This window comes from Lissotriton helveticus, chromosome 7, assembly GCF_964261635.1.
Source record: "Lissotriton helveticus chromosome 7, aLisHel1.1, whole genome shotgun sequence".
Lineage (NCBI taxonomy): Eukaryota > Metazoa > Chordata > Amphibia > Caudata > Salamandridae > Lissotriton > Lissotriton helveticus.
The window spans coordinates 556554163-556581618 of NC_136068.1; the positions used below are offsets into that span (position 1 = coordinate 556554163).

At 47.9% G+C, this 27456-nt stretch overlaps 2 protein-coding genes across 2 annotated transcripts in view; both read right to left on the bottom strand.

Moving 5' to 3' along the window:
• The window catches only part of LOC144769176 (uncharacterized), a 604739-nt gene that overhangs the window by 311204 nt on the left and 266079 nt on the right, over positions 1-27456 (bottom strand). The gene's annotated exons all lie outside the window — the stretch shown is intronic.
• LOC144766886 (zinc finger BED domain-containing protein 6-like) lies at positions 17292-21155 on the bottom strand. The gene is made up of 2 exons (XM_078650592.1): positions 17649-21155; positions 17292-17372 (listed from the first exon to the last, which is right to left on the bottom strand). Exon 1 carries the CDS (start codon positions 19190-19192, stop codon positions 17993-17995), a length of 1200 nt encoding a protein of 399 aa, XP_078506718.1. The 5' UTR covers positions 19193-21155; the 3' UTR covers positions 17292-17372; positions 17649-17992.

Below are 27456 nucleotides of genomic sequence, written 5' to 3' on the forward strand. Positions count from 1 at the left end.
CAGCCTCTCTCATTTTGGCCTCATGTTCCCTTCTCTGAGGGCTAGTGAACTCCCTTCTGGAGTTACCATGAGAACCTCCAGAAACATGGGAAGTATTGGATTCACCTGAGTGATTCCTCCTCCTCCTATGCTCCTGGTTAATTCCATTTGGGGGTCTGAATGGGTTGGACCCACCTTCAGTCCCAAATAAGCTTAGGTTAGCCTGGTTAAGCCTGCTGACTAACACCTGGCTATCTCTATCATCATCAGACTCACTTTCTTCAACCTCCTCCCCCTCTTCTTCCTCAGGCTGAGTATTCCCAGTGGTCTGGTCTTCCTCATCTATCTGGACAACAGGGGCAGGGGCATCAGGGTTATCATCTTCAGTGGGAGAGCCTCCATCTCCAGTCCCTGAGGTGCCTGGTTTGGAGTTCTTTAGAGCTTCAGACTGGTCTAACAGCTCTCTGAGGTGTCCTGCTGTAGGAGTAGGACCTGTTTTGATTCCTCTCATGGAACACAGTTGCCTCAGTTCCTTAAATGGAAAGATAGCAAATTTGGATGGTGCCCTTGGAGGGTCACTCTCAACAGAGGTGGTTCCAGTGGATCCCTCTGCTCCAGACATTGCTCTAGTGTGGTGGATGTGTTGTAATCTACCTACACTTGTGTTTTCCTACAAAACCTATCTAGTAGTTGTAGTCAGGGTGTGCTACTCCCTATCCTCTACAACAACTAAGTTCAGTAGAACTTAAGTATATCTAGTCTTGTTTTAGTGTACCTATCAGGTACCTGTATGATCTTTCAAATGATATTTTCAAAGATTGTAATGGTAAAACAACAGCAAGCTCAAATCCCAATCCGCTGCTCACCAATGTGAGAAGTTGGCCTGGTATATGATGCTCACTAGTTCTAGTGATCACCTTGTACCATGCCAAGCAACCCTTATGGTGCAGGTTGTAAAGTCAACCTTATAGACAAGCTATCCTAGGGGTAGCATGGACTAAGCAGTCTTAAGCTAAACTCTGTAAAGGCATGTGAAGCCAGCTGTTTTACCATACACAATCCCTTGAATACCAAATGAAAGGACACCACACAGATATATATTGAAAATATATATAGATTTATTTCTACAAATAACCCTGATACTCTTTATGAGCACAGAAGCAAATGCGTTAAAACAAAACACAGTTTAAATACACAAAAGTTGCACAATTATGGATGAGCCCTAGGGGCCACCTAAACCATATACTAAAATAGTGGTATAAGAACCACTATGGGGAAAGTGAAGAGGCCTAGGGCCTGGGGAATCGCTGGAGCTGTTCGGGACTAGCAGTGAAGAAGTCGGGAAAGGCCCGCGGGACTCGGGTGCAGTGCGGAAAGTGTACGCTTTACCAATGCAATGTCAATGGTGCGTAAAAGTTACAAAGTTAGTTAAAAAGGAACCTTCCGAGTGACCTAGAAGGATGAAACTTTATACACAGACCCTAGAGGTGCGTACCAGTGTGGGAACACCGGCGGAGCTGAGTTACCTCACCCACAGGAAGCGGGTGCACAGGGTCGAAGTAGTGTCGGGTTTCGTCACGCAGGTCGATGGTGCTTGGAGCTGAAGATGCTGCAGGCGGCTCGATGTGAAGAGTTCCGGTGGATCCAAGGGTGGATCTGAAGAGGTGAAGACCTGAAAGCAGAGGGGACAATGTTCAAAGTCACTAGCCAGTGACTACCGTGGAACCAGAGTGGAACCAGGCAATGTCGGGTGCAAACAGGCGTCGAGGTGTAGCTTCTCTCTGCAGCCACGTGGACACGAGGGGTCGAAGACGTCCAGGAGTCGGTCACGAGCTGTCCCACGCAGGCTTCTCGCTGTTGGCGGTATCGGCAACTTGATTGGAGCAAACAGGCCTTGCTTAATGCAAGCCACGCAGGAATCAAAAAAGGCTTGTTACTCGGACCAGCAAGGTCAGAGCAGGTGCTCCTTTTTACAGGAGCGAGGGCAAGTCTGGAGCAACCAGACCCGCAGTGTAAGTTGAAGGTTTCGTCGCCAAGATGGCCGCTAGCCGCGTGGCAAGTGGCCGGGATGGCGCATCGAGTGGCACGGTGCAAAAGGGCCCCACGCAGATCGTGGAGATGCTGGTGGGCTGAACTTCGGTGCAAGGGCTGCTCGAGGTTGGGGCTTCTCAAACCCCAAAGCACAGCATCGAGGGTGCCTCTGATGCTGCGCAGTCAGCTTCTCGGGGGTCTTTCAAGAGGTCCGGTCCCACGTCTCTCGGTGCCTCCACGGGTCCCTTCTTTGCAGGGACTGTGGATCGGGCGGTGAGAAGTCTGGGAGTCTGGGTCTTGTCAGGCTCTGGGCTCGGGCTCCGGCGGGAGGCGGCGGCAAAGCAGACGTCGAGTTGCTGGTTGGTGCCTGTGTTCACAGGGTGGTCACTCCTTGGCCACAAGGGAGATTCTCTTCCGTCTTCTGTGCAGCAGAATGTCGAAGTCCAGTCTTCTTCTGTATTTCAAGTTGATTCAGGATGATCTGAAGTCTCAGGACACAGCTCCCACTCTTATTCGAATCTGGGGGGCCGGATCACCTACTAGGTCCCTCCTCTGGGTGGAACCAGGAAGGGGGGTGGTTACACCCCCTTTCCTTTGTCCAGTTTCACGCCAGGACTGGGGCTGGAAAGCCCCAGCACCGGTTTGAACTGGCCTATGCACAGGGACACCTTGTGTGCCCCAGGCATGTCTGATTCTATTCAGCCCTGTCCTACCCAATACACAAAATCCTGTCTGGAATGGTGCTAGCACCTCCCCAGGCAGGAAACCCTTTGTCCAAGCTGCCCTCGCTGGAAGGACTCCCAGCAGCAGGAGGTCAGACTTGTGTCTGTGGTGGCAGCATCCATTTTGGGATGCTAAGGCTCTGTTTAACTTTGACCGGGGTTCAGGCTAGGTACATGTCGTGTCCCTCTAGAAGGGTGGAATGCTACCCCCGTCGCCAGAACTGGCGAGGGGGTAGTATTCCAATTCGTATGACACCTTACTCGACATGTTTTGATAAAGCCAAACCTAAGATAGCATTTAACCGCGAGGTTCATAATGCACTTAAGAGTATATGGTATGGCAATATCAAGAAACAGCTAAAGGACATGGTTCCGAAAGCTGCAGACAGGCTCAGCTCATGCCAGAGCACCATCTCACATATTTCCAAGCACTCTGCCTCCAGGATTGATGAGGCCTTCCATAGGAGTGGCTGATAGGAACATATGTGTCCATTTTAGGTTAGGTATAGGCATACTACACCTAAGTAAGTGGTGGTTACACCGACTTACCCCAGCTGAGGGATCAGCCAGTTGTGTCAAATATGGAGGCCAGGCCAGGGGTGGCACAATACATGCTGCAGCCCCTGGTAGGCCTTGGAAGCACCTAAGCCCTAGGTACCTGGGTACACTGTTACAGGGGCCAATAAGGTGAACCAGTTCCAATTTCGTTATGCACCTAAAGTACATGGGTTACAATTTAGAGAGAGAACAGCAGGCTGTGGGTCTGATTAGCAGGCCCACAGCCACATTAAGTCATAAACCAGTGAAGCAAAAAGCAAACATTTGGGGTGACCATAGGATAGCAGACCCTACTCTCCTACAATTATGAAATGTGTTTGGTCTTTTTTTTTGTCCTCATAACCACCATGAATCTAAATGCCAAGGCGGATTAGCCATCAAACAGCTGTCTCAGTTTATCAAAACTGCCAGGGATAAAAGCGGACAAAGTGGGGGCCAGACATCCCTCAGCTGTTACGGACTCCACCGAAAGGCAAAGACCAATCGATTACCTAAACAACGGTAACCTAGGTCGGAATAGCAGCCTGCATGGGCCGGACTAGGACCGGGCAGCAGCTGTGCAAATGGTGTAGGCAAAGGGACACCATAGTAGTGTAATCATCGGACCCGGGGAAGAAAAAAAACCACAAAAAAAACCCAGGCAATTCATTGCATCCATGATAACAAATACCAAAAGGCCCTTTTACTCTGGTTACCAGACCTAGCCAGGTCCATACAAGAGGTCTGCAAGAGAGAGGCTTGCCAGTCACTGAAGGAGGGAGGTAAAGGGTCTTTCCATTTTCTGCATATCTCCCTTCTCGCAAGCAGCACTGCGTAGAACACCAAACTCTTAGCTGAACTCTGAACTCCATCCAGGATCCCAAATATCACCAGAGGCAAATTTATGGTAACCAGAACCCCCAATGATGTTGTTAGAATGTTACTAATCGCTTCCCAAAAAGAGTCTAATCGGGGACATTCGAAAAACATATGGGCATCTATTGCAGCCATAAGCCCACACTTAGCGCATGAAACTGAATTACCTTCGGTGAATTTAGATAATCTAAGTGGAGAATAATAGGCCCTGTGAAGGGTATAAAGATGGTTTCTACTTAGCCAAGAAGGCTTCACAATGTTCCATAGAAGCTCAAAAGAAGCAGACCAAAGCTCTTGCAAATTGTGGCCGATAATTGAAGAGCCCCACAATGAGTCAGGTAAGCTAAAGTCGCCATCCGTTTCCTCAAGTATAAGTTTATACCATTGGGAGATCTCTTTTTTAGCTGGTCCGCTATTCACTAAATTGGTAATTAGAAGGCTATAGCCACCAAGAACAAGTGTATTCCCTCTATGGGGTGAAGATTTATATGCTTGAGTCCAACTGGACATTTGCAGGTATTTAAACCTTGAAAGGTTGGGGCCGATCTTGATTCGAAGATGTTCCCATGAAAGTAAGTCCCCATCAAAAAATAGGTCTCCCCAAACTTCCAGGCCTGCCTCTCTCAAGGGTGCCGCCAAGCCGGACTTTCAGGTAACCCCCATAGCGGTGTTTTGTCACAAAAATACCCGTTTTATAGATTTTGTTACATCCGCCCACATTTTTGCAAGACCTTGTAGGACCTTCAGTTTGATTTTTTTTTAAACTTCGGATTGCCAAATTTCAAAAGAAAACTAGATTGACTGACACCTTCCCCATCCAACATAGCGGAGAACATTAAGCCCAGCCCGTGGTCAGTGGGGATTTTCAACAGCATTCGGGTATGAGAGAGCTGAAAAGCCCATGCGTATAGTTTTAAATCAGGAGCCGCCAAGCCCCCCTTGTCCCTTCGCCTCCTGAGCTTTTTCCATGCTATTCTTGGCAAGTGGTTGTTCCAAATGAAAGATGATATATCTGACTGAAATTTAGCTAAACAAGATTGGTCAAAATATAAGGGAATGGTATTAAATAAAAAGGATATTTTAGGTAAAATCGACATTTTAATTAAGTTGATCCTCCCAATTAAAGAAAGAGGGAGGTGGGACCATGATTGCAAAAGCTTACGACACTCTTTTACCACAACTAAAAGGTTGATTTGGGCAACTTTATTGATATCTTTTACGATATTCAAGCCCAAATACCGCATTGAAGAACCTGCCTGTACCCCGGTGACGGTCTCCTCATCATTCCAAACAAGCATCTCGGTCTTTGCAGTGTTGATCTCATATCCAGATACTTGACCGAATGCACAAGCAATTTTTAAAATTGCGGGGAGTGCAGTGCTAACCTCTGAGGTGAAAATAAGCAAGGCATATAGGGCCACTTTTCTCTCCTACCCTCTGTATGAAAAAGGTTTAATAGTACTCTCATCCCTCAGTTGTTGCGCAAAGGGTTCGATGTAAAAATCAAACAGTAGGGGGGAGAGCGGGCAACCCTGCCGTGTCCCCCTTGAGATGGTAAAAGGGTCAGACAGGTCTCCATTTACTAATAAGCACGCAGTTGGATTACGGTAAAGCAGGCTAACGGTCCAGCGGAACCCTGCTCCCACGTCAAACTTGGCCAAGGCCTCCGACAGGTATCCCCAGTTGACCCTGTCGAAGGCCTTGGTTGCATCCAACGTAAGAGCTGCCATCGGAATATTCTCAGACGAAACCATATCTATGGCTCCTATCAAATCATAAGTTAGTTCATGAAGTTGTCGGCCTTTCACAAAACCTTTTTGGTCTGGATGGAGAACCAAGGGTGCAATCAAGGCCAGCCTAGATGCCAGTATTGTGGTAAAGATTTTATAATCCACATTTAAAATTGAAATTGGCCTATAAGATCCACAAGCATCCCTTGGTTTGCCCGGTTTAAGAATGAGGGTAATTTAAGCATTATCCCAAGATGCAGGGGGAAGCTGACCTTCAAGTAGGAATTGATTGAATAATGTGGTAAGAAAGGGAACTATTTCTGTTTCCAGAGCTCTATAGATTTCAGCCGGCAACCCATCAGGTCCGGCCGCTTTCCCTTTCTTGCTTTTGTTAATGGCCGACTTTACCTCTTCCTCAGTAATAATACTGTCTAAAAGTTGAGACTGCTCAGGGGAAAAGGAAGGTAGATCAATATCCCTCAGCCAGCCCTCGATAGACTCTGGTAAAATCACATTATCCTCCTTATAGATCTCTTGGAAGAACTCTCTGAAGGCCCTCCTAATATCCTCATCTGACGAAAAGGTGTTGTTATTTACCGTGATTGCCGCTATGTTGTTCCGGACCTGATCTACTTTGGTCTTCCACGCCAATAGTTTCCCCGCCCCCTCACTGTATTCAAAATGGGCTAACTTACTAGCCTCCCATCTCTGTTGGACTCTGAGATTTAATATCAAGCCCAGACTAGCTTTCAGGACCAGCAGTTGGTTCTGGAGAAGATTTAAAGCAGATTCAGAAGCTGTTAGGTTAGTGTCTATGTCCAGTTGGATTTGGACTATCTTAGCTTCAATAGAGGAAATTTCCTCCCTGTGCTGCTTTCTTCGATAGGAGACTTTCCCCGTGATAAGTCCTCTCAGGAAACCCTTAAACGAGTCCCAAATGACCCTTGGAGTCACTGAGCCTCTATTAGATATCATGAAATTATAGGCCTCGAACTTAAGGTCGGCAATGTCCTCTGGAAAGGAAAGAAGAGAGCAGTCAAAAAACCATGTGGTGGAAGACCGTTTAATAGGCCAAAGCATTTCCATTTCTACTGCCGAGTGGTCTGATAAATGCTGAGGAAGATAGCTAATAGTACTGACAGAGTCTGCCAGTCTCAGGGAGAGTAAGATAAAGTCTATCCTGGACTTGTGATGGTACTTATAGTTCCGTAAGGAGACACCTTGTTGTTGTCCAGACCTCTCTCTCCAAATATCAACAAAACCATATTGTTTCATTGCGCTCTGTAAGAAGGACCTAGTTTTAGACAAAACTAGGGAGCGGCTTTTAGCAGGTTTATCCAACCGGGGATCCAATACAACATTGAAGTCTCCGGCAAAGATAGTAGGTTCAGGAAATCCTGGTTCGGACCATAATAACCGAGGACTGTGATTGTGACCCAGCTATGACCACCGACGCGATGGCCCATCTGCCACATGGGTCTACCGCCTGTGATAACAGCCTAGCCTTAGCCCTTTTTTTTTTAAAATAACCGAGACTCCTCTCGTATTTGTTGTTTGTGTCGTAGATACTGCAAAATCTATCCATCTATTTTTCCTAATGAGGGCAAGCATTTCGATCTGAGTTAAATGGGTCTCCTGAAGTATAATGACCTGCGTATCAAAGTCCTGCAAATATTGCATGATTTTATTAGCTCTGGGCTTGGTACGAAGGCCATTAACATTCCAGGAGATACATTTTAGACTACCCATAACATATTAATAAAACTAGGAATGCCAATTGCAACCTTAAGTCGTTGAACAATTTCTGATCCATTCCCTTTAACACTTCTTAAACTAATGAGGACATTTTTACATTTTTGCCACCACCCAACCCAAAACCAACCCGCGTGCTTCCCCCCCCACTCACCACCCACCCCCTGAAAAACCCTTGTAATATCTAACCGGAACAGATTCCAGTAGATAGTGCCCCTCCTCAAGCTCCCGGCCAGATGTACCCGCCACTACTCCGAGAGATAGGGGATAAAAGAACAACAACCCTCAATAAAGATAGATACCTAACTAAATTGCTAAGAAGGAAAATGAAAAAAGAGAGAATGGGGGAAGTAGCAGTAGTATACAAAATCAAGATAGGGAATTGCTGAATTAAAGTTGACAAAAATAAGGTTCAACAGTTTAAGATTCTAAAATCACACTACAAACCCTATTTATTCTCTTTACCCAGCTTCATCAAGAGCTCATCTGCTGCCTGTACCGATCTGATGTTAAACATCTTATTATTGTACATAATTTTTGAAGCAGCTGGGAACATAAGTTGGGCTGTTGCTCCTAAAGCCCTAAAAGCCTCTAAACGCCTCCCAAATTCCCATTGTTTTTCCAAGGTAACTCTACAGAGATCCGATACAATTATGAACGTAAACCCCTTCCCAGCCAGAGATTTCTGCTTCAATGCCATATTAAGAATCTGCTCCTTCAACACATAAGTGTGAAAGTTAACAAGGATTTTACGCGGCTTAGACCTCCGAGGGTTCTGTCTAAAGGGATCCCTGTGTCCTCTCTGTATGTCAGTGGCTAGCTCTTCAGTTGATTGCTCTAGTCCTAGAGATTCCTTTAGGAGCATAGTAATAAACAGCTTGATATCTGAGCCCTCTGACCCTTCAGGGACATTTGGAATGCGAATATTCCCCCGCCTGCCGTTGTTTTCCAACATCTCCATCCTTATACTGAGTGCCTGGTCTTCCTTGGTAAGTTTCTCTATATCGACCTTCGCCTGATCCAAATGAGTCGAAAGTACTGCTACCGTCTCTTCCAGAACACCGGTTCTCATAGTAAGCCCGTCGATCCTATGGTCCAATGATTCACAGTACTTTCTTATCTCTGCCTGGTTTGCGGAGGATTCAGTAAAACCTTTCCGTATCTCCATTGTGAGGGCAGAAAACATTCCCAATAGAGAAGCTGCTGTTATGGAAGACTCACCTCTACAGTCCACTGTGTCAACATGAGCGGCAAAGCCATCAAGCTGCTCACTGCCTTTCTCCACCTCACCCCATTCAGCAGCGATGACATCACCGTCTAGCCCATGTGAAGCTGCTAGGAGATCTACAGGAACTACAACAGAAGACTGAACCTATGAGGGACCCGGCTCCGCAAAGCTGTGCTCTCCTGTCCCTGAAGGTGAAAATTCCATCCTTGCTTCCTGATCTACTTTAGGTCCCACGGGGTTGTAAATCCACCCCATCTACATGGACAAGACTAGAGGTAACAGGAGTATCTGCCTCGACCACATCCTCGGTCTCAGCCCCAACCCCAGCATCCATCATGGAAACCGATAGAGGAGATAGTATAGCTGGGATGGAGGTGGCTGGGGTAACCAAAGCGGTTGCCATAGTGCGATCCTCCAATAGATGCAGTGTTTGAGGGACTACTTTAAAGTATGAACGGAGCAATGGAGTAATTTTTGGCACTGTAGTTAGTGCAGCCTTAAGGCCCTTTCCCTTTTCCTTGCTCTTATTCCTTGAACGTTTAGACTTCACCTCAGTGCTTAAAAAGGAAGAGGACTTTTTTCCAACCAGCACCTGAAGAACCTTAACAGAACACTCACCCCTACCCTCACTCTCTGATGAGGCTATTTTCTTCTAGCGGCCCCTCTTGCTGAGATTGGTATTAGGGGTGTTTAACAGCGCTTCCACTGGGCTGTAATCTGCGTCTGAGCCTGATGACACCGCAACAGGTATTGAAGGAATAGAATCAAAAGCCTTACCACCTTCACGAACCTCCAGCCCCTCCACTGTAGCAGCCGTTGGTGAAAGTAAATGCGATTGCAACTGTGCCTTACTACCCGGTGCTTTGGCCGGGGCGCCGCGTGTATTTGCGGCAAAAGACAATCTTCGACACGGCTGCGCCAGGCTCCGCAGCTTTCTCCCCTCCTCAGCTCCAGCGCAGCTGTCCAAAGCCGGAGTCGCGGTTGTAACCAGGACTCCTGCAACGCGCTGGAAACAGCAGACCGTGAGTCTAAGGCAGGCCTTTGCACCAACAAACGATCAAACAAACAATCCTGGCGTCCTCCTTCAAAATCGACTGCGAGACAGGTGCAAAGAAAACGGACTGCACGCTGAGGCACCTCCGGAGGAAAAACTCCGTACTGCATTCCAGCGAGATGTACCCCCGGGATCACGGCAACCGATATCCTGGGTTCATAAAAGAAAAACTCCCGTCAGCAAAGCCGACTTCAGAGTCACAGTGAGTTCCACGGCATGTTCCCCAAAAAAAAAACGTCAGCAAAGTTCAGTTTTGGGCATCTTAGCGGGAGCTCGTACCGGAGCACCGCGACTGCTAACTAGCAGCCGCCATGTTCTTCCCCTCTTTGACAAGCACTGCAAAATGTCAGAAACCAAGTTACTTGCTGTTCCCTTGTCTGATGGTCCATGAGTGAAGGTTTCCCTTGATTTTGGGGAGCCCAATGCTCTTTTGCCAAGCTCCCAAAAATATTGTTTTGTCCTGGTTGATTACTTTTCAAAGTGAATCTACTTTGATTTTGTTTCCTTACCAGACCCATGTTCTGTCACTTCTTTCTTGAAGAAAAGTTTTGAGGTTGAAGGTCAGCCCAAGGAATTTATCACTGATAATGGTACACATTTTAAGTCTCATCAGATGAGACAATTCGTGAACAGCCACAACATCAAGCACATGCGAGTTGCCTTATGCTCACCTACCTCAAATGGCCTGGTGGAATGGGTCACTAGATTTCTTAAAGGAGGGGTGCAACCATCATTGTCATCTGGTTTGCAGGTTGAGAGTTTTTTAAGAAAGAAAAGATGGAACTATTTGGTAGCTACTCTCCACAGTATGACATGAGTTTCCCCATTTAAACTGCTCTGCAATAGGTCACAAAAATGTACCTTCGGTCCTGATTGAGTTCAGGACCGGACTGGATCTGATGTTCAGTTTAACGTTAAGAACAGAGTCAGAGAAAAACAGCTGGCAGTCGAGGAATACTTTAATGACAAACATCACACTAAAATTGTTGACTTTAATGTGGGCGATATGGTGATCATCAAGAAATGTAATAAGGTCAAACAAGCATTTGCAATGTATTAGGTCTCTCATTGCTGAAACTTTAACCTATTGGCGTTGCTAATATTAATGCAACACCAATAGCTCAAACTTTCAGAAATGGGAGAGCTAATGCATTGTAAATGCTTGTTGTTTCTAACTGCCATGGACTCATTAACACTAACCTGTGAGACACCAACAGTTCAGAGAAGCATCTGGAACAGATACTTGTTTGGGAGTATAGTTTGTAAATGAGAATCTTGGATCAAGCTGATCTGTAACATTCTGCGACTTTCTATAATCTCAAACGCAGCACAGAACACAGACACCAGCTCTTTCACTCTTCTGATGTTTGTTCTCATTAGTTGCCCGGACATCTCCCTTCCAGAAATGGTCTCATCTGAGAAGTGTTGTATTATATATACTCAAGTGTACGTGAGACCTATAGAAACAGTTTAAATTTGTAACATTATTTCCTCAGTGCTTTAAGCATGGGCGGATTTTGTGGATTCGCAATCCGCGAATTTGCGGATTTGCGTATTCGCGGATTGCGAAAATACGCGAAATCCGCGAATTCTCGCGGATTTGCGGATTTTTTGGGGGTGTGTGTGTTCGCACGGGTTTCTGCAAGTTCGCGAGGGTTTTGTACTATTTCGCAAATTGCGAACTTACTTGTCGGGTCGCCAGTTTAGCGAACTTGTTGTTTCTACGTGCCCAGCCTGTTTGCTAAGCTTTCTTCATCACTGCCACCCTCTGTCACCACTGGCACTCTCTTTGGTCACCCATGCCACCCTCTGGCTCACCCATGTCACCCTCTGTGTCATCACATCACCCTCTAGTTCACCAGTGTACATTATTGGGGCAAAGCAAAGCACTGCCATCCTCTGTCAACACTGGCACTCTGGTTCACCCATGCCACCCTCTGGCTGGCACACCCATGCCACCCTCAGTGTCATCACAACACCCTCTGATTGACCACTGAGTGAACAAACACCTGCTAAGTGCCTTAAGTTTTGCAAACAACAACACCTGCCCTGCCCCAACTGACATTAATGAAGGCTGGCACCTGCTTGTCTGCTCCCTTTCCTTTTTGTTGCAAATGCAAAGTAAATAATTTTTTTTAACAGGATGCAATGGCATACTTGTAACTATTCTGTGACTGTCAGAGCAGGGTCACACAATAGTTGCAAGTAGGCAACCGGATTCTGGAGGGCCCCTTCAGGAAGCACTACAGGTAAATGGTTACAAATGATGAGCTCGAACTTTTGCACCTGCTCGTTCGTTTTGCTTTTGCAAAACTCGTTTTTCGGTAATTTCGCCCTATTCGCGGGGCGCGTCGTAGTGCGAACTGGCCCGTGGAGGCCGCGAACTCGTGCGAGTTACCTCAAGGTTGAGTATGGGCGCCGCCATTTTGTTTGCGTGACGTATTTCCGTTTCCGCCCGCTAAGTGTAATCTCGCCCGACTCGCGCCTTGCGAATACAAGTTCGCACGAGTTCGCGAGAGAAATCGCGTGCGAACTTACTTACGCGCACGTGATCGGGCCGCCATCTTGTTTTTCATTCATTCCTATGTGTCTGGGTATGGTGTTTCTATCCTCTCTATATCTCTGCCATCCTTTGCTTGTTTTACTATTTTTTTGATCTATTTAACTTATTTTCTATCCCTGTATTTTTCTAGATCTATATTTTTGTGTTTTAGGCTATTTTTGTTTACTTTTGAACTACTTTTTTAAACTTTTACTTTCCTTCTTCCCTACTCTTATTCTTTTTCATTTTGTCTCTTCTTTACTGCTCACACCTGCCCAGAACATGGTCAAGACAGCTGTGAAGCTGCCCAAGACGGGCACCGCAGCCCGTGCCCGGCTCCCGTGTGGTCGATTGAGGGCGGAAATGGTGGTGCCCCGGGAGATTTTCAGCCCTGAGGAGGTGGGCGCACTTGTTTTTTACGTGCAGCGCCGTCTCCCCAGGACCATCGCGGCAGGCGGCAGGATTGCTGCTGGTTACACCAACAGCCAGGAGCGACGGAAGCGGTGGGGGCAGGTGTGCCGGGCCCTTTTTAAGATCACGGGGGTCCAGCGCACCTACAATCAGGTCACCCACCGCTGGACCGACATCCTTGACCGAGAGCGTGACCTGCTAGACGTGCTGGGAGTGGAGGTCCCCGGTCTTGGTGAGTAGTAGTAGCAATTTTTTCATTAATATTTCAAAATCTTCTGTGCATTTCAGGTGCACTGTTCTCCTTCTCTGTGCCGGTGCCACTGCTTATTTGTTATCTATTTTGTGTTCATTTAATTGGGCTGAGTATGAGTGTATTTTACAGAACTGCGTAATGCTAGACACAAAGGGGCAGATTTACAAGCCCCTTGTTCCACGTTTACACTGCCTTACCTGACGCACAGCGACGTAAACGTGGCGCATCCCTGCGAGTCATGTACAACGTGATGCATCTAAGGAGATGCGCCACGTGAATGCCTGGGCCTGCGCCTCAATGGGTGCGTTCCCACGCAGGGGGGGAGTGGGGGGTGGGTGGTGCCGGTCAGGCAGATGTGTGCCTCGCAAAAGTGCCTGCGTGAAATCTACAAGATTTAACGCAGGCACTTCCGCGACGCTGCTATGTCAATTCTTTATGCCTGCTTGCTTGAAGCAGGCGTAAGGACTGATGCGGTATGTAGAGTATTGGGCAGCCCTGAGCACTGCTATAGTTGCATTGCGCCCGCGAAGCGACTCTAGAGATGCGCCCCTATTTCGTCACGAGATGCGTTACGCATCTGCCTACCCTTGCGCCAGGGTTTGCCGCATTGTAATAGCGGCGCATCTGCCGTGACGCAAGGTTAGTTTTGCGTTACGTATTTGTTCTGGTGCACATCTGGAGGTGTCCAGCTCAGAACTCGTAAGTATGCCCGTAAGTGTCAGATTAGCAATTACCTGCGCATCCCTGCAAAGTGTGTGGCACGGCAGCACCACCCATGGTGCGCCGTATTTACAATGCGGCACACCATGGTCCCAAAACGTCACCGAAGCGTTACGCATCGGTGCCGTAAAGGCGGCTCTTTGATGGAGTTGCGTTGCAACGATGGCGCAGCTCCAGCAATGCTGCGTCAAGCCGTAAGTCTGCTTCATGCAGGAGCAGGGTTTCAGTGACGCATCATTGTCCTAAATGACTGATTGAAATGTTATATATTCCCCATAGCCACTTTTAGCATGCGTTCCTGCGCAGGAACGCCATCCCTTGCGATGGAATGCTCCCTAATGGCGCAGGGTTTTAGAATGGGATGCATCTCCCATATGCGTCACGTTGTTAATATACGCCAGACCATGGCGCCTCTCTTGTGGCGCTGCGTCACAAAATTGACGCAAGAATGGAGCAGAAGAGCTGCAAGGGGCTTGTAAATCTGCCCCTAGAGTAGAGGCTCAGGTGCAGTCCTTCCTTTGTAGCCCTCTTTTTGGATGAAATAGTAGGTTCTTGTTCTTTCTAAATGTTTGATTTGGTTGACAAGGACATCGGCAAGCAGCAATCATCAATGTTTTCTGTTATTTCTTTCATGTTGTACGTCAGGTCCGCCCAGGGGCAAGCGGACCGAAAAATCTGATGCAGCAGTGGCTCCAAAGGAGGAGGATGCAGGCCAGGGCGGCGAGTGCTCCTTTGCTGGCCCCAGTAAGTTTTCATTTAAATATAGAGGACCTATTGTTGTCCAAGCATTCCTAATTTAATTGTTTCGAAATAGTGTTTAGATAGGAGCAAAATCAATAATCCTACTGTTGCAGGGACAATTCTCCACAAACCGAACTATGGACACCAAAGACCAGAGTAATAATATTTCAGAGTGGCGTGTTTGGCACACTGTATAAATAAACCTGGTAGTGTCAGCAGCACAGATTCCTCCTTCCAAAAATTGCAAAACTTTTCGCTCAGTCACTCTAGTCTGGACTCTCTGGAGGAAAAACTACAGAGTCAATTCAAGTTTAAAAGCTTTATTAAAAGTTTAAGTAAACACATATATTAAAATAAAGTTAGTTGGAAATGGAAAAGTGCTTGGTGCAGAGTTGATGAGTACTGGATTGGTAGAAATTTCTTGTGGTCGAGCCGAGCTTTCACCTGGTTTCAAGTTGATGTTCCTCTTGTCCTTAGAAGTCCAGTTTCTGTCTGTTCAGAGAAAAATAATGTGTGTTAAAATTAAGCAAGCATTCAACAATTGTGACAAAAAAATTAAGCAAGACAACAGCTTTCCCTGGAAGGAGGGACATTTACTTTAGACTAGAGTAGACAGTCAATTAATTTTTCAGTTGTTTTCACATTTTTTCATTCATAGACCAAATACTAGTGGAGTGGTGTAATCTAACATTCTTAAATCTACTTTGTAGGTGGAACATCTGGTGGCGGGGCCAGCTCGGATGTGGTCATCATTGACTCGGAGTCCGAGGGTCAATCTGGGGAGGAGGCGGCGCTAGAGGAGTCGGACCAAGAAGAAGTACAGACTGTGAGGAAGGAGACAGTGGCGGTGGCGAGTACAGGTAAGCTGGATCATGGTACTATCTGACTCTTAGATAGGATATGATGTGTATCCAGTGGTGGCCCAGTGACAAATTACAATATGGTAATTACAGCAGGCTGGGACCGAAAGACAGATAGAGGCAGAGACAGAGAGAGAGGAAGACAGAAGGAGAGATAGAGAGGGAGGGAGCCAGAGGAAGGGTGAGGGAGGGAGACAGAGAGAGAGAGACAGCGAGGTAGAGGGAGACAAAGGGAGACAGAAAGAGGGAGACAGAGAGAGAGAGAGAGAGAGAGAGAGAGAGAGAGAGGGAGGGAAACAGACATATCGCCTGGGCCTGGTGCAGATGATACGGTTGCTGGTGTGGTTAACGGCTCAGAGGAAAAATCACTCACTTCTGCCACATCTCTTTCATATGAAAGAGCACCAAACCAAGGATACAAGTGAGTTGTGGGAAGGGAAATGGTGATTCAAGCGCCCCTCCCTGCGGACGCCCATGATACTGGCCTGAATAGTTTTGTACTGCCCTGGCTAGTTGCTAGTTGTACTGTGACACAACTTCCTGCTGAATCATTTTGTGTTAATCATATTCCTAAAGAGCATTGCTTACAGATTATGTCTTTCTTTCTTCATATAGTTGGCAATACTAAAACCTCCAAACCAACGAGGAGTATGCTGGCTGTACTGGCCCGGCAACGGAGGCTGGAAGCAACTGTTGCCGAATATCGGCGACTGGTGGAACTCGAGGGGGATGACACGCACTCCAGTGCATCCAACTTAACATCGTCTACATCCTCCTCTGTTACCCCACGTTCTGCCGGTAAGCACAGTGCTCCAGCGAACCGGAGCCGTGCCGGAAGACGCCACCGCCGAGCAGCAAAAGCTGCACCTCGCAGCACTGTTAAAGGTCGCTTGCGCCGTGCACTCCGCAGAGTGTCAGACCTAGAGGCGGAGGTCCAGAAATGGCACAAATTTCAAAATGTGGTGGAGGGCCTCCGCCTAGAGCAAGCCATCCTCCAAGAAAAATATGATGCCCTGGCCCTAAAGCATGATGCCCTGGAGGCCAAACTTACCAGCTTGCATCCCTAGAGTGTCCCTTGCCCCTTTTTTTGAGACTTTTGGGGGGTGGGAATTGGGAGTTGGGTTTTTTGGGGACTTTTGAGGACTATTTGTTGGGGTTAGGGAGGGTCTTGCGGGAGATTATTTTGTTAGGGATATAAATATACTTTTTCAAACTTTATCTGAGCATACCTGTTTTTTTACTACTTTTGAGCTGGGTGGGTGGTGGTTTTGCAGTAATTTCATTTAACTGAACACTGTCATCGTGTTGGTTCACGTGCAATAGGCCAAATGTTTTCCTAAGTAAATGCCTGTCACAGAGTTTGTTAATTCAAGAGCCCTAGGACTTTGCTGCTAGTACCACTGTCACTCTCTCGCCTCTCCGAATACTCCATTATACTACCTCCCATCCAAAAGCTTATCTTACCTGTAATTTGTGTTTGAGGGCTGGCTCCACCTGGAATTCACAGAGTCCTAACGCGTTCTGCAGCAGGGCCACAACTGGAGTTTCCCGGCGTGGATTTTCTGCAAATCAAAAGCAATCAACATTAGAAATGTGGTAGCGGTGCTGACACAACCCTAAAACCTAGAAGCCCCAGAGACAGCACCCCTGAGACAGGCAAGCGAGCAATATAACGCCTACACGTTCACGTGCAATAGGCCAAATGTTTTCCTAAGTAAATGCCTGTCACAGACTTTGTTAATTCAAGAGCCCTAGGACTTTGCTGCTAGTACCACTGTCACTCTCTCGCCTCTCTGAATACTCCATTATACTACCTCCCATCCAAAAGCTTATCTTACCTGTAATTTGTGTTTGAGGGCTGGCTCCACCTGGAATTCACAGAGTCCTAACGCGTTCTGCAGCAGGGCCACAACTGGAGTTTCCCGGCGTGGATTTTCTGCAAATCAAAAGCAATCAACATTAGAAATGTGGTAGCGGTGCTGACACAACCCTAAAACCTAGAAGCCCCAGAGACAGCACCCCTGAGACAGGCAAGCGAGCAATATAACGCCTACACGTTCACGTGCAATAGGCCAAATGTTTTCCTAAGTAAATGCCTGTCACAGAGTTTGTTAATTCAAGAGCCCTAGGACTTTGCTGCTAGTACCACTGTCACTCTCTCGCCTCTCCGAATACTCCATTATACTACCTACCATCCAAAAGCTTATCTTACCTGTAATTTGTGTTTGAGGGCTGGCTCCTTCATTTCTTCATTTCTTCATTTCTTCATTGTGCAGAATCCAGGCATCAGCATTATGGGTAATGGATAGGGTGAGTCTGGAGGAGGAGGACTCAGGATAGACGACCAGGACTGAGTTCTTGTCAACTAACTGTTGTGAACCTGAGGAATGCTGCGGCATCAAAATCAAGATAGTTCTGTTGATGGGCTTGTTGTTTTATTGGTTGATTACAGTTTTGTTGGGAATGTGATGAAGCACTTGCTAAAGAAAGACAGACACACAGGAATAAAAGTGAATAAGGAGGACTATTTACAATTAATGAATGATTGAGTCATTTTCAGAACTCGCTGTCAGGGAAGCAGAACTCGTCCTCATACTCTGCTAAATCATCAGTCGGGGTTACTTCTGGTAACTGAGGAGAACTTTCCTCGGGTAGGGCGGTGTCCTCTTCTTCCTGCGTGCATTCTCGTACTCTGTAATCTGGTGGTATGAAGTGCTGGTTCATCTTTATCAAGGTGAGCCGCTCCACATTTGCGGGCAAGAGGCGGGACCTTTTGGAAGTCACAATGCCACCAGCAGAACTAAAAACACGTTCTGAAGACACGCTTGCGAGTGGGCAAGACAAGTAATTGATAGCCAGGTTGGTGAGCTCTCGCCATATTTTTCTTTTCCCATGCCAATACGCCAATGGGTCCTCAGTAATATTGACCTCTGTTGAGTCATCCAGATAGGCCTGCACCATTGAAAGAATGTCCTCCCGGATTCCTGTACTTTGCACTTCTGTGTCCTTTCTAGGACCAGGAAACCCTAGCTGAGTTAGCCAACTCGCTTCAGACATATCGCATGCGCCTGGTGCAGATGATACGGTTGCTGGTGTGGTTAACGGCTCAGAGGGAAAGTCACTCACTTCTGCCACAGGCACAGATGGTGAAGTGCTTTTTTGGGACGCCTGATCGCCTGCTGATTCACTAGTAGTACTGTCTTCTCCTACAGTTTCCTTCCGTTCTATTTCAAAACGAATGGCTGACTGAGCTAGCCAACCTTTGTACTCTGTAACATCCGATGTTTCAAAAGGAATTATTACTTTGCCAAACAATGGCTTTTTGTAACGTGGATCCAGAATAGTAGCACAAATGTAGTGCTGTTGTTTCTTGATATTTACAAGCCGTTCATTGCTAACTAGGCGTTGTAATAATCTCTGCGCCAACTCATGTGCTTCGTTCTTTCCAACGTCCTTTAATTGTGAAGACACCACCTTGACTTGGTGCTCGAGCTTCAGCAACAGTGGGATAGCTTTGCTCAAAGAACAGTCCTCCCTGCTCACGTCACGCGTGAAGACCTCAAAAGGCCGAAGCATGTCTGTCAGGCTTTTAACTAGCTGCCATTGCTCCACCGCTAGTATCATTCCTGTCGTATCACCACCCAGGTTGTAGAAATACTCATTGACTACTGGAAACAGCTCATGCAGACGCTCAAGCATGTAGAAGGTTGAGTTCCAACGTGTTGCCACCTCCTGGATAAGTGCTTTCACTGGCATTCTACGTTCATTTTGCTTGCGCCTCAGCTCCTTCCGGGCCTTAAAAGAATGGTTGAAATGTGTGCATATTCTTCTGCAGATGGTCAGTGTTTTGTCGACTGCAAGTTCTTTTTTCAAAAAATTTTCGCAACAAGGTTGATACAGTGCGCCAAACACGGCACTCTGAAATAGAAACCGTCCGCCATGGCCCTAACTACATTGCTGCCATTATCTGTAGAAACATAACCAACCTTGCAATGTCTTGGGCGCAGCCATTGCAAGACCTTTTTGTTAAAGTCAGCCAAAATGTTGACTGCAGTATGACTTTTCTCCATGCCAAACATGGCTAATGTTGCATGTTTACGAGCACCCTTAAAAATCTCGACCAAGTCACCACCTGCATTTATCTGTTTAATAACCCCTGAAAAAGAGACCCAGTGTGCAGTGATGCACATGTAATCAGTGGCTGCGCAACTGGTCCACATGTCTGTTGTCAGGTGTATAGTGTGAACAGCACTCTTCTGCAAAGCTGCCCCCACCAACTCAAGCACCTCTTTGTGTAGTGCTGGAACAGCAACCCTGGCAAAATAGTACCGGCTAGGAACCTTCCATTTAGGGGCCAATGTTGCCACGAGTTCAAGGAAACCCACACCTTCGACAAACGAAAAAGGGAGAAGGTCCACCGCTAGCATTTTTGCCAGCTTAGTGTTATAGAGGCGTACAGTTGGGTGGTTGCGTTGAAATTGCGCATCTGAGGAGAACATGGCTGAAATGGTGCGCTGGACAAATTTACGGGATGATGCTGATGCCTTCTTCGACCCACTTCTGATCAGTGTTGACATTTTCCGCATTGGTGTGTCTCCCAGACTCTCAGTGTGCCTGCTATGTGTTACGGAGGGTGTGGTGCTGCAAGGGGTACTGGGTGCAACCGGACACATGTCTGACGCTTCTTCTACCTCCCCATCATCTTCAGATGAAACACCTACTATGGGTATATTTTGGCCACTTGCCCTTTGGGATCGCTTTCCCTTGACGTTTGCTAGGTGCGGAAACCATTCGACAGCGTGCTTTCTTTCAAGATGACCTATCTGGCCTCCGGTTCCATAGTTGGTACCAGTCTTACCACGGCTAACGCTAGTCTTACAAATGCAACAAACGGCTATGTTATCATATTTTTCATGGACACTAAAAAAGTTCCAAACTGGGGACTGGAAACTTCTGGTTTTGCCGCACGAGGTGATACTGCTGCCAATGCCAGATGAAGCAGTGGTGGATGAGCCTTGCAGACATCTACTGGGTTGTGCAATTATTGCAGCAACCTTACTTGAGGGAGTCGAGCTGGATGGAGTCCCCCTCCGGGGAGAAAATATGGGAGCTGTAGGTTTTGTTGAACTTGTGGTACTACTTGACTGCGTTGGTGGTGCTACCAGTGGCACGTCGCCAGGGTCACGCTCAGCATGACGTCGGGATAGGGTGTAAATGTCTGTCTGCTGCATGGCCGGTGTGGCTGGACTGACATGTGTGATGACTAGGTCATTGCTGTCATCCTCTTCAACAACATCAGAATGCACCACTTCATCAAGTCCGACGTTCGGATCCATAAGTATGAGCTTTCCGGGGCCCTTCCTTTTAACATTTGATACCTTTCGCAGCTCATGGTGTGCCTCCCTCTCAGACGTCGGAGATGGTTGCCAATCCAGATCCAGATCATCATCTGATGGAGCGGGGCTTGAAGAGGAACTTCTACACACCCTCCTTGATCTTTTCCTTGCTGGGGAGCTGGGAGAAAATGAATCATCAGGAGGAGTGGCTTCGTCTTCCTGACATGATACCCCGGCTCCAAAGTCAATTTCCTCCTGTGCCCCTACTTCTGGAAGAACATCCATTGTGGGCACTTGCACCGCTCCATGGCCATCTTCACTGACCTCTACTTGCAAGTCTCCATGGACCTCTCCTTCTCGGCCTTCTCCTTCTCGGCCTTCTCCTTCTCGGCCTTCTCCTTCTCGGCCTTCTCCTTCTCGGCCTTCTCCTTCTCGGCCTTCTCCTTCTCGGACAGCTCCTTCTCGGCCTTCTCCTTCTCGGCCTTCTCCTTCTCGGCCTTCTCCTTCTCGGCCTTCTCCTTCTCGGACAGCTCCTTCTCGGCCTTCTCCTTCTCGGCCTTCTCCTTCTCGGCCTTCTCCTTCTCGGACAGCTCCTTCTCGGACAGCTCCTTCTCGGCCTTCTCCTTCTCGGCCTTCTCCTTCTCGGCCTTCTCCTTCTCGGCCTTCTCCTTCTCGGACAGCTCCTTCTCGGCCTTCTCCTTCTCGGACAGCTCCTTCTCGGACAGCTCCTTCTCGGACAGCTCCTTCTCGGCCTTCTCCTTCTCGGACAGCTCCTTCTCGGACAGCTCCTTCTCGGACAGCTCCTTCTCGGACAGCTCCTTCTCGGACAGCTCCTTGCGCATGTACTTCTGCTTGTACTAGTAGCCCATGCAGTTGTTGTTGCGGCTTTGGTTGTTGAATAGTACTTGTGAGATGAGTTAAAACCTGTGTTGATGGCGTGCTGCTACTTTCTTGCGATGATCCAACATCACTGGTCGTTGGTGATTCAACAACTAAACAGGCTACCTGTGCAGCACTCATGGTGGGCCTTTGTTTTTTTGGTTGTTGTTGCCCAAAAAATGTCTTGGTTGAGCAACCAGTCGCCTTGGTAAGTGGTGCCACTTGCTTCTTCTTCTCCTTAGTAGAGACATCTTTCTTGGAAGAGGACCTACGGGCACCTCTTTTTGGAGCCATCTTCTTCAGATGTCGGAACAACAGGCCGCAGCAGCACTTCTTCCTGGCACTGATGCTCAACGATGATGATGCGTAGTTTTGTGCACCTAAACGCAAACGAAGACAGAGGAACATCAGTAAATATAAATGTTGCATATGTAGCGCTTGAATAAACAGTTAGCAAGTAGGCATTTATGAATACACACGTGCACACCACACAATATGGAATTTTCAGAATTAGGATTTGCTAAATTTTTGGGAAACAGGAATTTAACATTGATCCAAGAGAGCACACACACAGAGGGTTGTGCTTTCATGTACCCCTGACTCCGCCTGGGCACAATGGGTGAAAGCAAGGCACAATGGGTGTAGGCCTATGTCTCAAAGCTCACTGCCTGCCTTCAAAATGGCCGCTTGACCCCCCCATCCACATGGCCAGGACCATGCCTCAAAATGGCCACCACCAACATAGCCAGCACCCAACCCCTACTCCAAAAAGTGAAAACACACAACACAAATCAAATCACCACAATCCAATGCCATCCATCCATTTTCAGAAGGCTTATGCTGCCTGCTGGTGGTTTTCCGGTGCAAAATTGCATTTCTTACAATTTCGCGAGTGCGAGATTGTTGCTTCACGGCGCGAACGTGGCAAAAACCCACAAAATCCGCGAACAGACCGATTCTGGGCCCCCCTGGGCATAATGGATGACATCAGAGCACAGTGGGTGCAGGCCTATGGCACAAAGCACACAACTTACAAATGGCCCCTAGACCCCCACCCACACGGGACCAGACAATAAAATGGCCCCCACCCCCATAGCAAGCCCCCAACACCACCCCAAAAAGTCCTAAAACACACAAAAATCAGCACAATCCAATGTCATCCATGCCCTGGCCAGAATCATGTTAACAAAAATAATTTCAACAAAACAGTTGTATCATCCATGCACCCATAAATAAGCCTGGTGGTTTTCAATTCATGTGCAGCAGAATTGTAATTTTTACAATTTCGCGAGTGCGAGATTGTTGCTGCGCGGGACACGAGCAGTGCGAACACAAGCAAAAACATCCTCAGCTCGCGAACTTGCAGATTTTCCCCCCCAAAAAGTCGAAAAAAAACAACACACACAAAAATCACCACAAACAAACAACATCAACTTACTTCTTTGTGAAATCAAAATTCGAATCCAAAAGTAATCCAAAAAGCCTCAAATCCAAATATCCAGCAGCAACCACAAAAAGTAATCCTTCCCAGTCAAGAATGATCGAAAAGTGGCCAGGAAATGGAGGAGCTTGCTGGACAGGAACAGGAAGTTGGAGACTGGGGCACTTCCTTCACCCCACCCCTATGGGAGGAGCTTGCTGGACAGGAACAGGAAGTTGGAGACTGGGCCACTTCCTTTACTAAGTAATTTTTGTACTTTCGCTAGTGCAAGATTGTTCCTGCCCGCGCCGCGGACCGCGAGCAGCGCGAGCAGTGCGAACACAAACAAAAAATCCGCTTCGCGCGGATTTTGCGTATTCTCGCCGCATCCGCGAGAGTTCGCGGTTTGCGGATTCTCCGAAAATACGAAAAATCCGCGAGCGTAACGGATTTTACGCCCATGCTTAGCTTTAATCCTGCCACTATTGAGTGAGGTCAAGCTAGCTGATGGTAAACCAAAGGTTCAGTAGAGTCTTACCGGACATTTGTAAATACTGTAGCAACACCAGCTCTGAGTGAGCTCCATCCCTGATGTTATGATGCTGATGGGTTGGTTCTAAGGGAGAGGTCCGGGATACCTGTTAAGAGTACCCCATGAATCCTACTAATAAGAGCACAACAAGTGGTTATAGAATGCATACATTCTATTATGACACACAGCTTGGGCTCCCACGGCTGTTCATCTAAGTGTGTGTCACGTCACATGCACACAATACAGAGGCACAAATACAACCACATACAGATACATAAATACAATTGGAAGAACTTTCCTTATGACCCTATACAAAGTTTGGCTGAAGCAATGGTAGGCAATACGTCACCTGCCTGCTCTGATGAAGTCCAACATTTATAAAGGAATGTTTGGCTCTAGCATGGACATACCTAGGCTAGAAATACCGTGGGGAATTTATTAGCTTGACAATTTGAGAATGGGATGTGTTTATCCCTGCCATGAATACTGAGAATGCCGTCTACACGGCAAAGAAGGTAGCTACTTTAATTTTTACACAACTTTGTCCCTTAAGGCATTTTCAATGTATATATTTATTAGTTGTCAGTTCAGTTTCAAGAGCCCTGCATAATAGAGGGTGTGATAACATGAGGCAAAATGGGACTAATGTGCTGACGGGTGCCTGGTGCAAAAGCTGCATCGGTTTCAGAGGCACAATACTATACTGAGATGCAGCAGGTGATCTAGGCACAGCTAGCTAAATATTGAGCATCCATTGAGACTGGGTGCACTTTTAACTGCAGGCCTTAATATCTGAAACACTTCTACAGAATGTAAATAGGGCCCGTTCTTCACATACATGAACTTCTCTATATTTCACATATAATGCAAGTAAAGATTAACTATAAGTGATGTGCCATCGTTGCCAAGATGAGGTTACTGGGGTGAGGACTACACTCAAATCCCTCCAAGCTTTCTTCATTCAAGTTTGACAAACAAATCCAGAACGCCCATGTGCATAGTAGGAATGGAATTACAACACAAGCACAATTGTCATTGCAGTTTAATTCACCTCTGCATAATTATTCTGGCAGGAAGCTGGTCTCCCGAGTAACAAAACAATAGATGGAATTTGGTACTCACATCTTCAGGAAAGCTATTTAACCTGTTGTCCACCGTAGCAGTTTCACCAGCCTCGCCGTACTGAGGTGCACATATGCCGCAAGATTGGTCTGTAGATCATTTCACTGCCTATCTAAGCATTGCAGCCACCTATGCAAACACCACCTTGTTTGGATCACATAAGGATTGAAGGAGCGCATGCACTCATTGACACGTGGTGTAAATAGGCACAATTGCGAGGCCACCCCCGCGGCTAAGGGAGGGGGGCCTTTAGTGGGATTCCATGCCTGGCGGGAGAGTTTCGATTCTCCAGGCTACTACGGAGAGTTTCGATTCTCCAGGCTACTCTCATGGGGAGGGTCTCACAGTAATGTGAGATGGCAGGTGGGCGTCTGGGAGCCCTCCCCTCCCCAAGGTATTAAATTTGCAGTGCCCCAGGGAGTAGCCCTCTTTGTCTCTCGCCTTCAGCACAGGGAGGCCAGCCGGAGCAACAGTTGCCGTGCAGTGAAGGGACAGGCCCGGCGGCACGGGTTCAATCCGAAGGTGAGAGGCCATAGCGTGGCAAGGAGAGGTGTGGATGCTGGCGGGCCGTGGGGCATACAAAGAGAGTCTCCGGTCAATGGGCAGAAGAGAGCAGGGTTCGAGGCCGGTCAATAATGTCCAAAAAATGTGTGAATTGGTGGGGCGGGTTATTTGGTTTATATGAATGCAGGGAAGCGGGGCCCGGTAGCATACAGGTGGCGTTGTATCCGAGTTTGTAGCGCAGAAGTCACGGAGGTGTAAGAGTGCTAAACGAGATGGTAGAGCGCGTGTGCCCGTATCTGTGTATGTGGGGGGTGGTAGTTTTGTCTCCGATTTGGCCCGGTTGCACAGCGGTGGCGCCATATAGCGGATGGTGTTAGAGCGCTTCATAATAGGCACAGCGGTGGGCCTGGGCACGGAGGGGGCGCCGTTTTTCATGTTTTATAGCGCGGAAGTTACCTGAAGGTGTCCGAGCTCGTTACATTAGGCACAGCTGTGGAGGCACGGCCGGTTGCGCGGAGTGACTGCCTTCAATTTTATGGCGCTGAAGTTGCATAAATGTGTCAGATCACTTCAGAATGGGCGCAGCAAAGGAAGCGTGGCCCGGGCACAGAAGTGGCGCTAACTTCTCTTGTATATAGTGCGGACTTTACCCAAAGGTGCCAGAGCGTGTCACAATAGCCATAGTGTAGGAAGCGCAGCGGGTTGCACAAACGGGGCTCTGCATTCGATTTATATAGCGCCGATGTGACCGGAAAGTGTCAGAGCGTTTCACAAATTGGCACAGTAATGATTAAAGAGGGGGAAATCGCAAGAGTACAAAATATGGTAAAAACAAACGTTAAGTTGCAGGAGCCTAAAGTGGCAATAGATACAATTACAGCATAATGCCGCTAGTGAGTCAACATGGAATGCAATTCACAAGAAGACGCCTTATGGCAGCAAATTATGTTTATAACGGTGGGAGGCCTAATGGGGGCATAAATTAAGGAAGGAGCGCGACAATGGTGGGTATGTGTTCAGGTAGACAATCAAGCAGAATGGCGCGAGCAAGCATGCTAGCCTGGGAGGGCGGGGACGAGTCCAAATTGGATCTGCTGGCATGTCAAAAAGGGATTGATAGGCATGCCAGGTTACGTCATTGTCTGGGGGGGTGAGCGCGATACCCCTGGGGAACTTAACCAGTAGACGGAGGGCACTAGGGCGGTGAGTATCTCTGGTGCACGGTTAAGAGGGGCATGGCCGACATGAGGAAAAGAGGCGCGCCGGTGCGAGGCCTGTTGAAGGGGCATGGAAGTTTTGACCAGTTAATAATTGTGCTTTCTTTTTCTTAGTAGACGGGATGCCGCCCAAAAGGACACTGGGGGGGGGCAAGGAGGCCCCAGCATCAACAGAGGAATTCCGCTCGTTGGCGGCATTGTGGGAGGTCGCAAAGAAAGGAGGTATCGATTGGGCCCTGAAGACCCTATCTCAGGATGAAGGAACAAGCGGGCAGCAGGAGCCTCCCCTGCCAAAACGCGTACGGCGGACGCCTATTCGCTTTAAAGACTCGCATCAGGAGAAAACCAAGCGGGTCTCGGAACCGCAAGCGACCCTTCCAGGTGAGGCAATGGCAGTGGGCCAGCCCCTGGTGGTCACGGACAATATGCGGGTGACTGATGTGCGCGCGCAAACAGGCTCAGAAGAAGGCGGGTTGTCCCTTATGGGGGGGCCTACACAGAGTGCGGTACTGACAGCAGGGTCAGCCGGGGGGGCTAGTAGCCAGGCAAATACGGGGGTACAGGGGGAGGGGGGAGCCGCGTCTGGTACGGTATCGCGGACTCCGGTGGAAACAATACAGGCCCCTGTGGTGGCGACACAAGGTGGTGGGGTGGCTCAGGTGTGGGTCCAGTCAGGGGGAGTATTGCAATCGCCAATGGTGGTGGCTACCACGGCTCAGGGCCCAGTGAGTAACGCAGGGGCTGTGGGGTCGGGGATAGTTACAGTGACAACACCGCCCCCCCCGGCGACGGTGGCATCGGTGCACACTCCTTTACTACATAGCCCGGTGTTATACGGTTCAGCTTCATTGGCAGTGTCACCGTCAGCAAGTATAACTTGGCATGTGCCTGCAGATACAAGGGAGAAGATCTTTAAAGGGGAATATGTGGATGTCTTTGATTTGATTAATGCAGGCGTGGTCCCGGGGAAGTCCAGGTCGGGTAAAGATGGGGAACTGAAACAAAAGAAG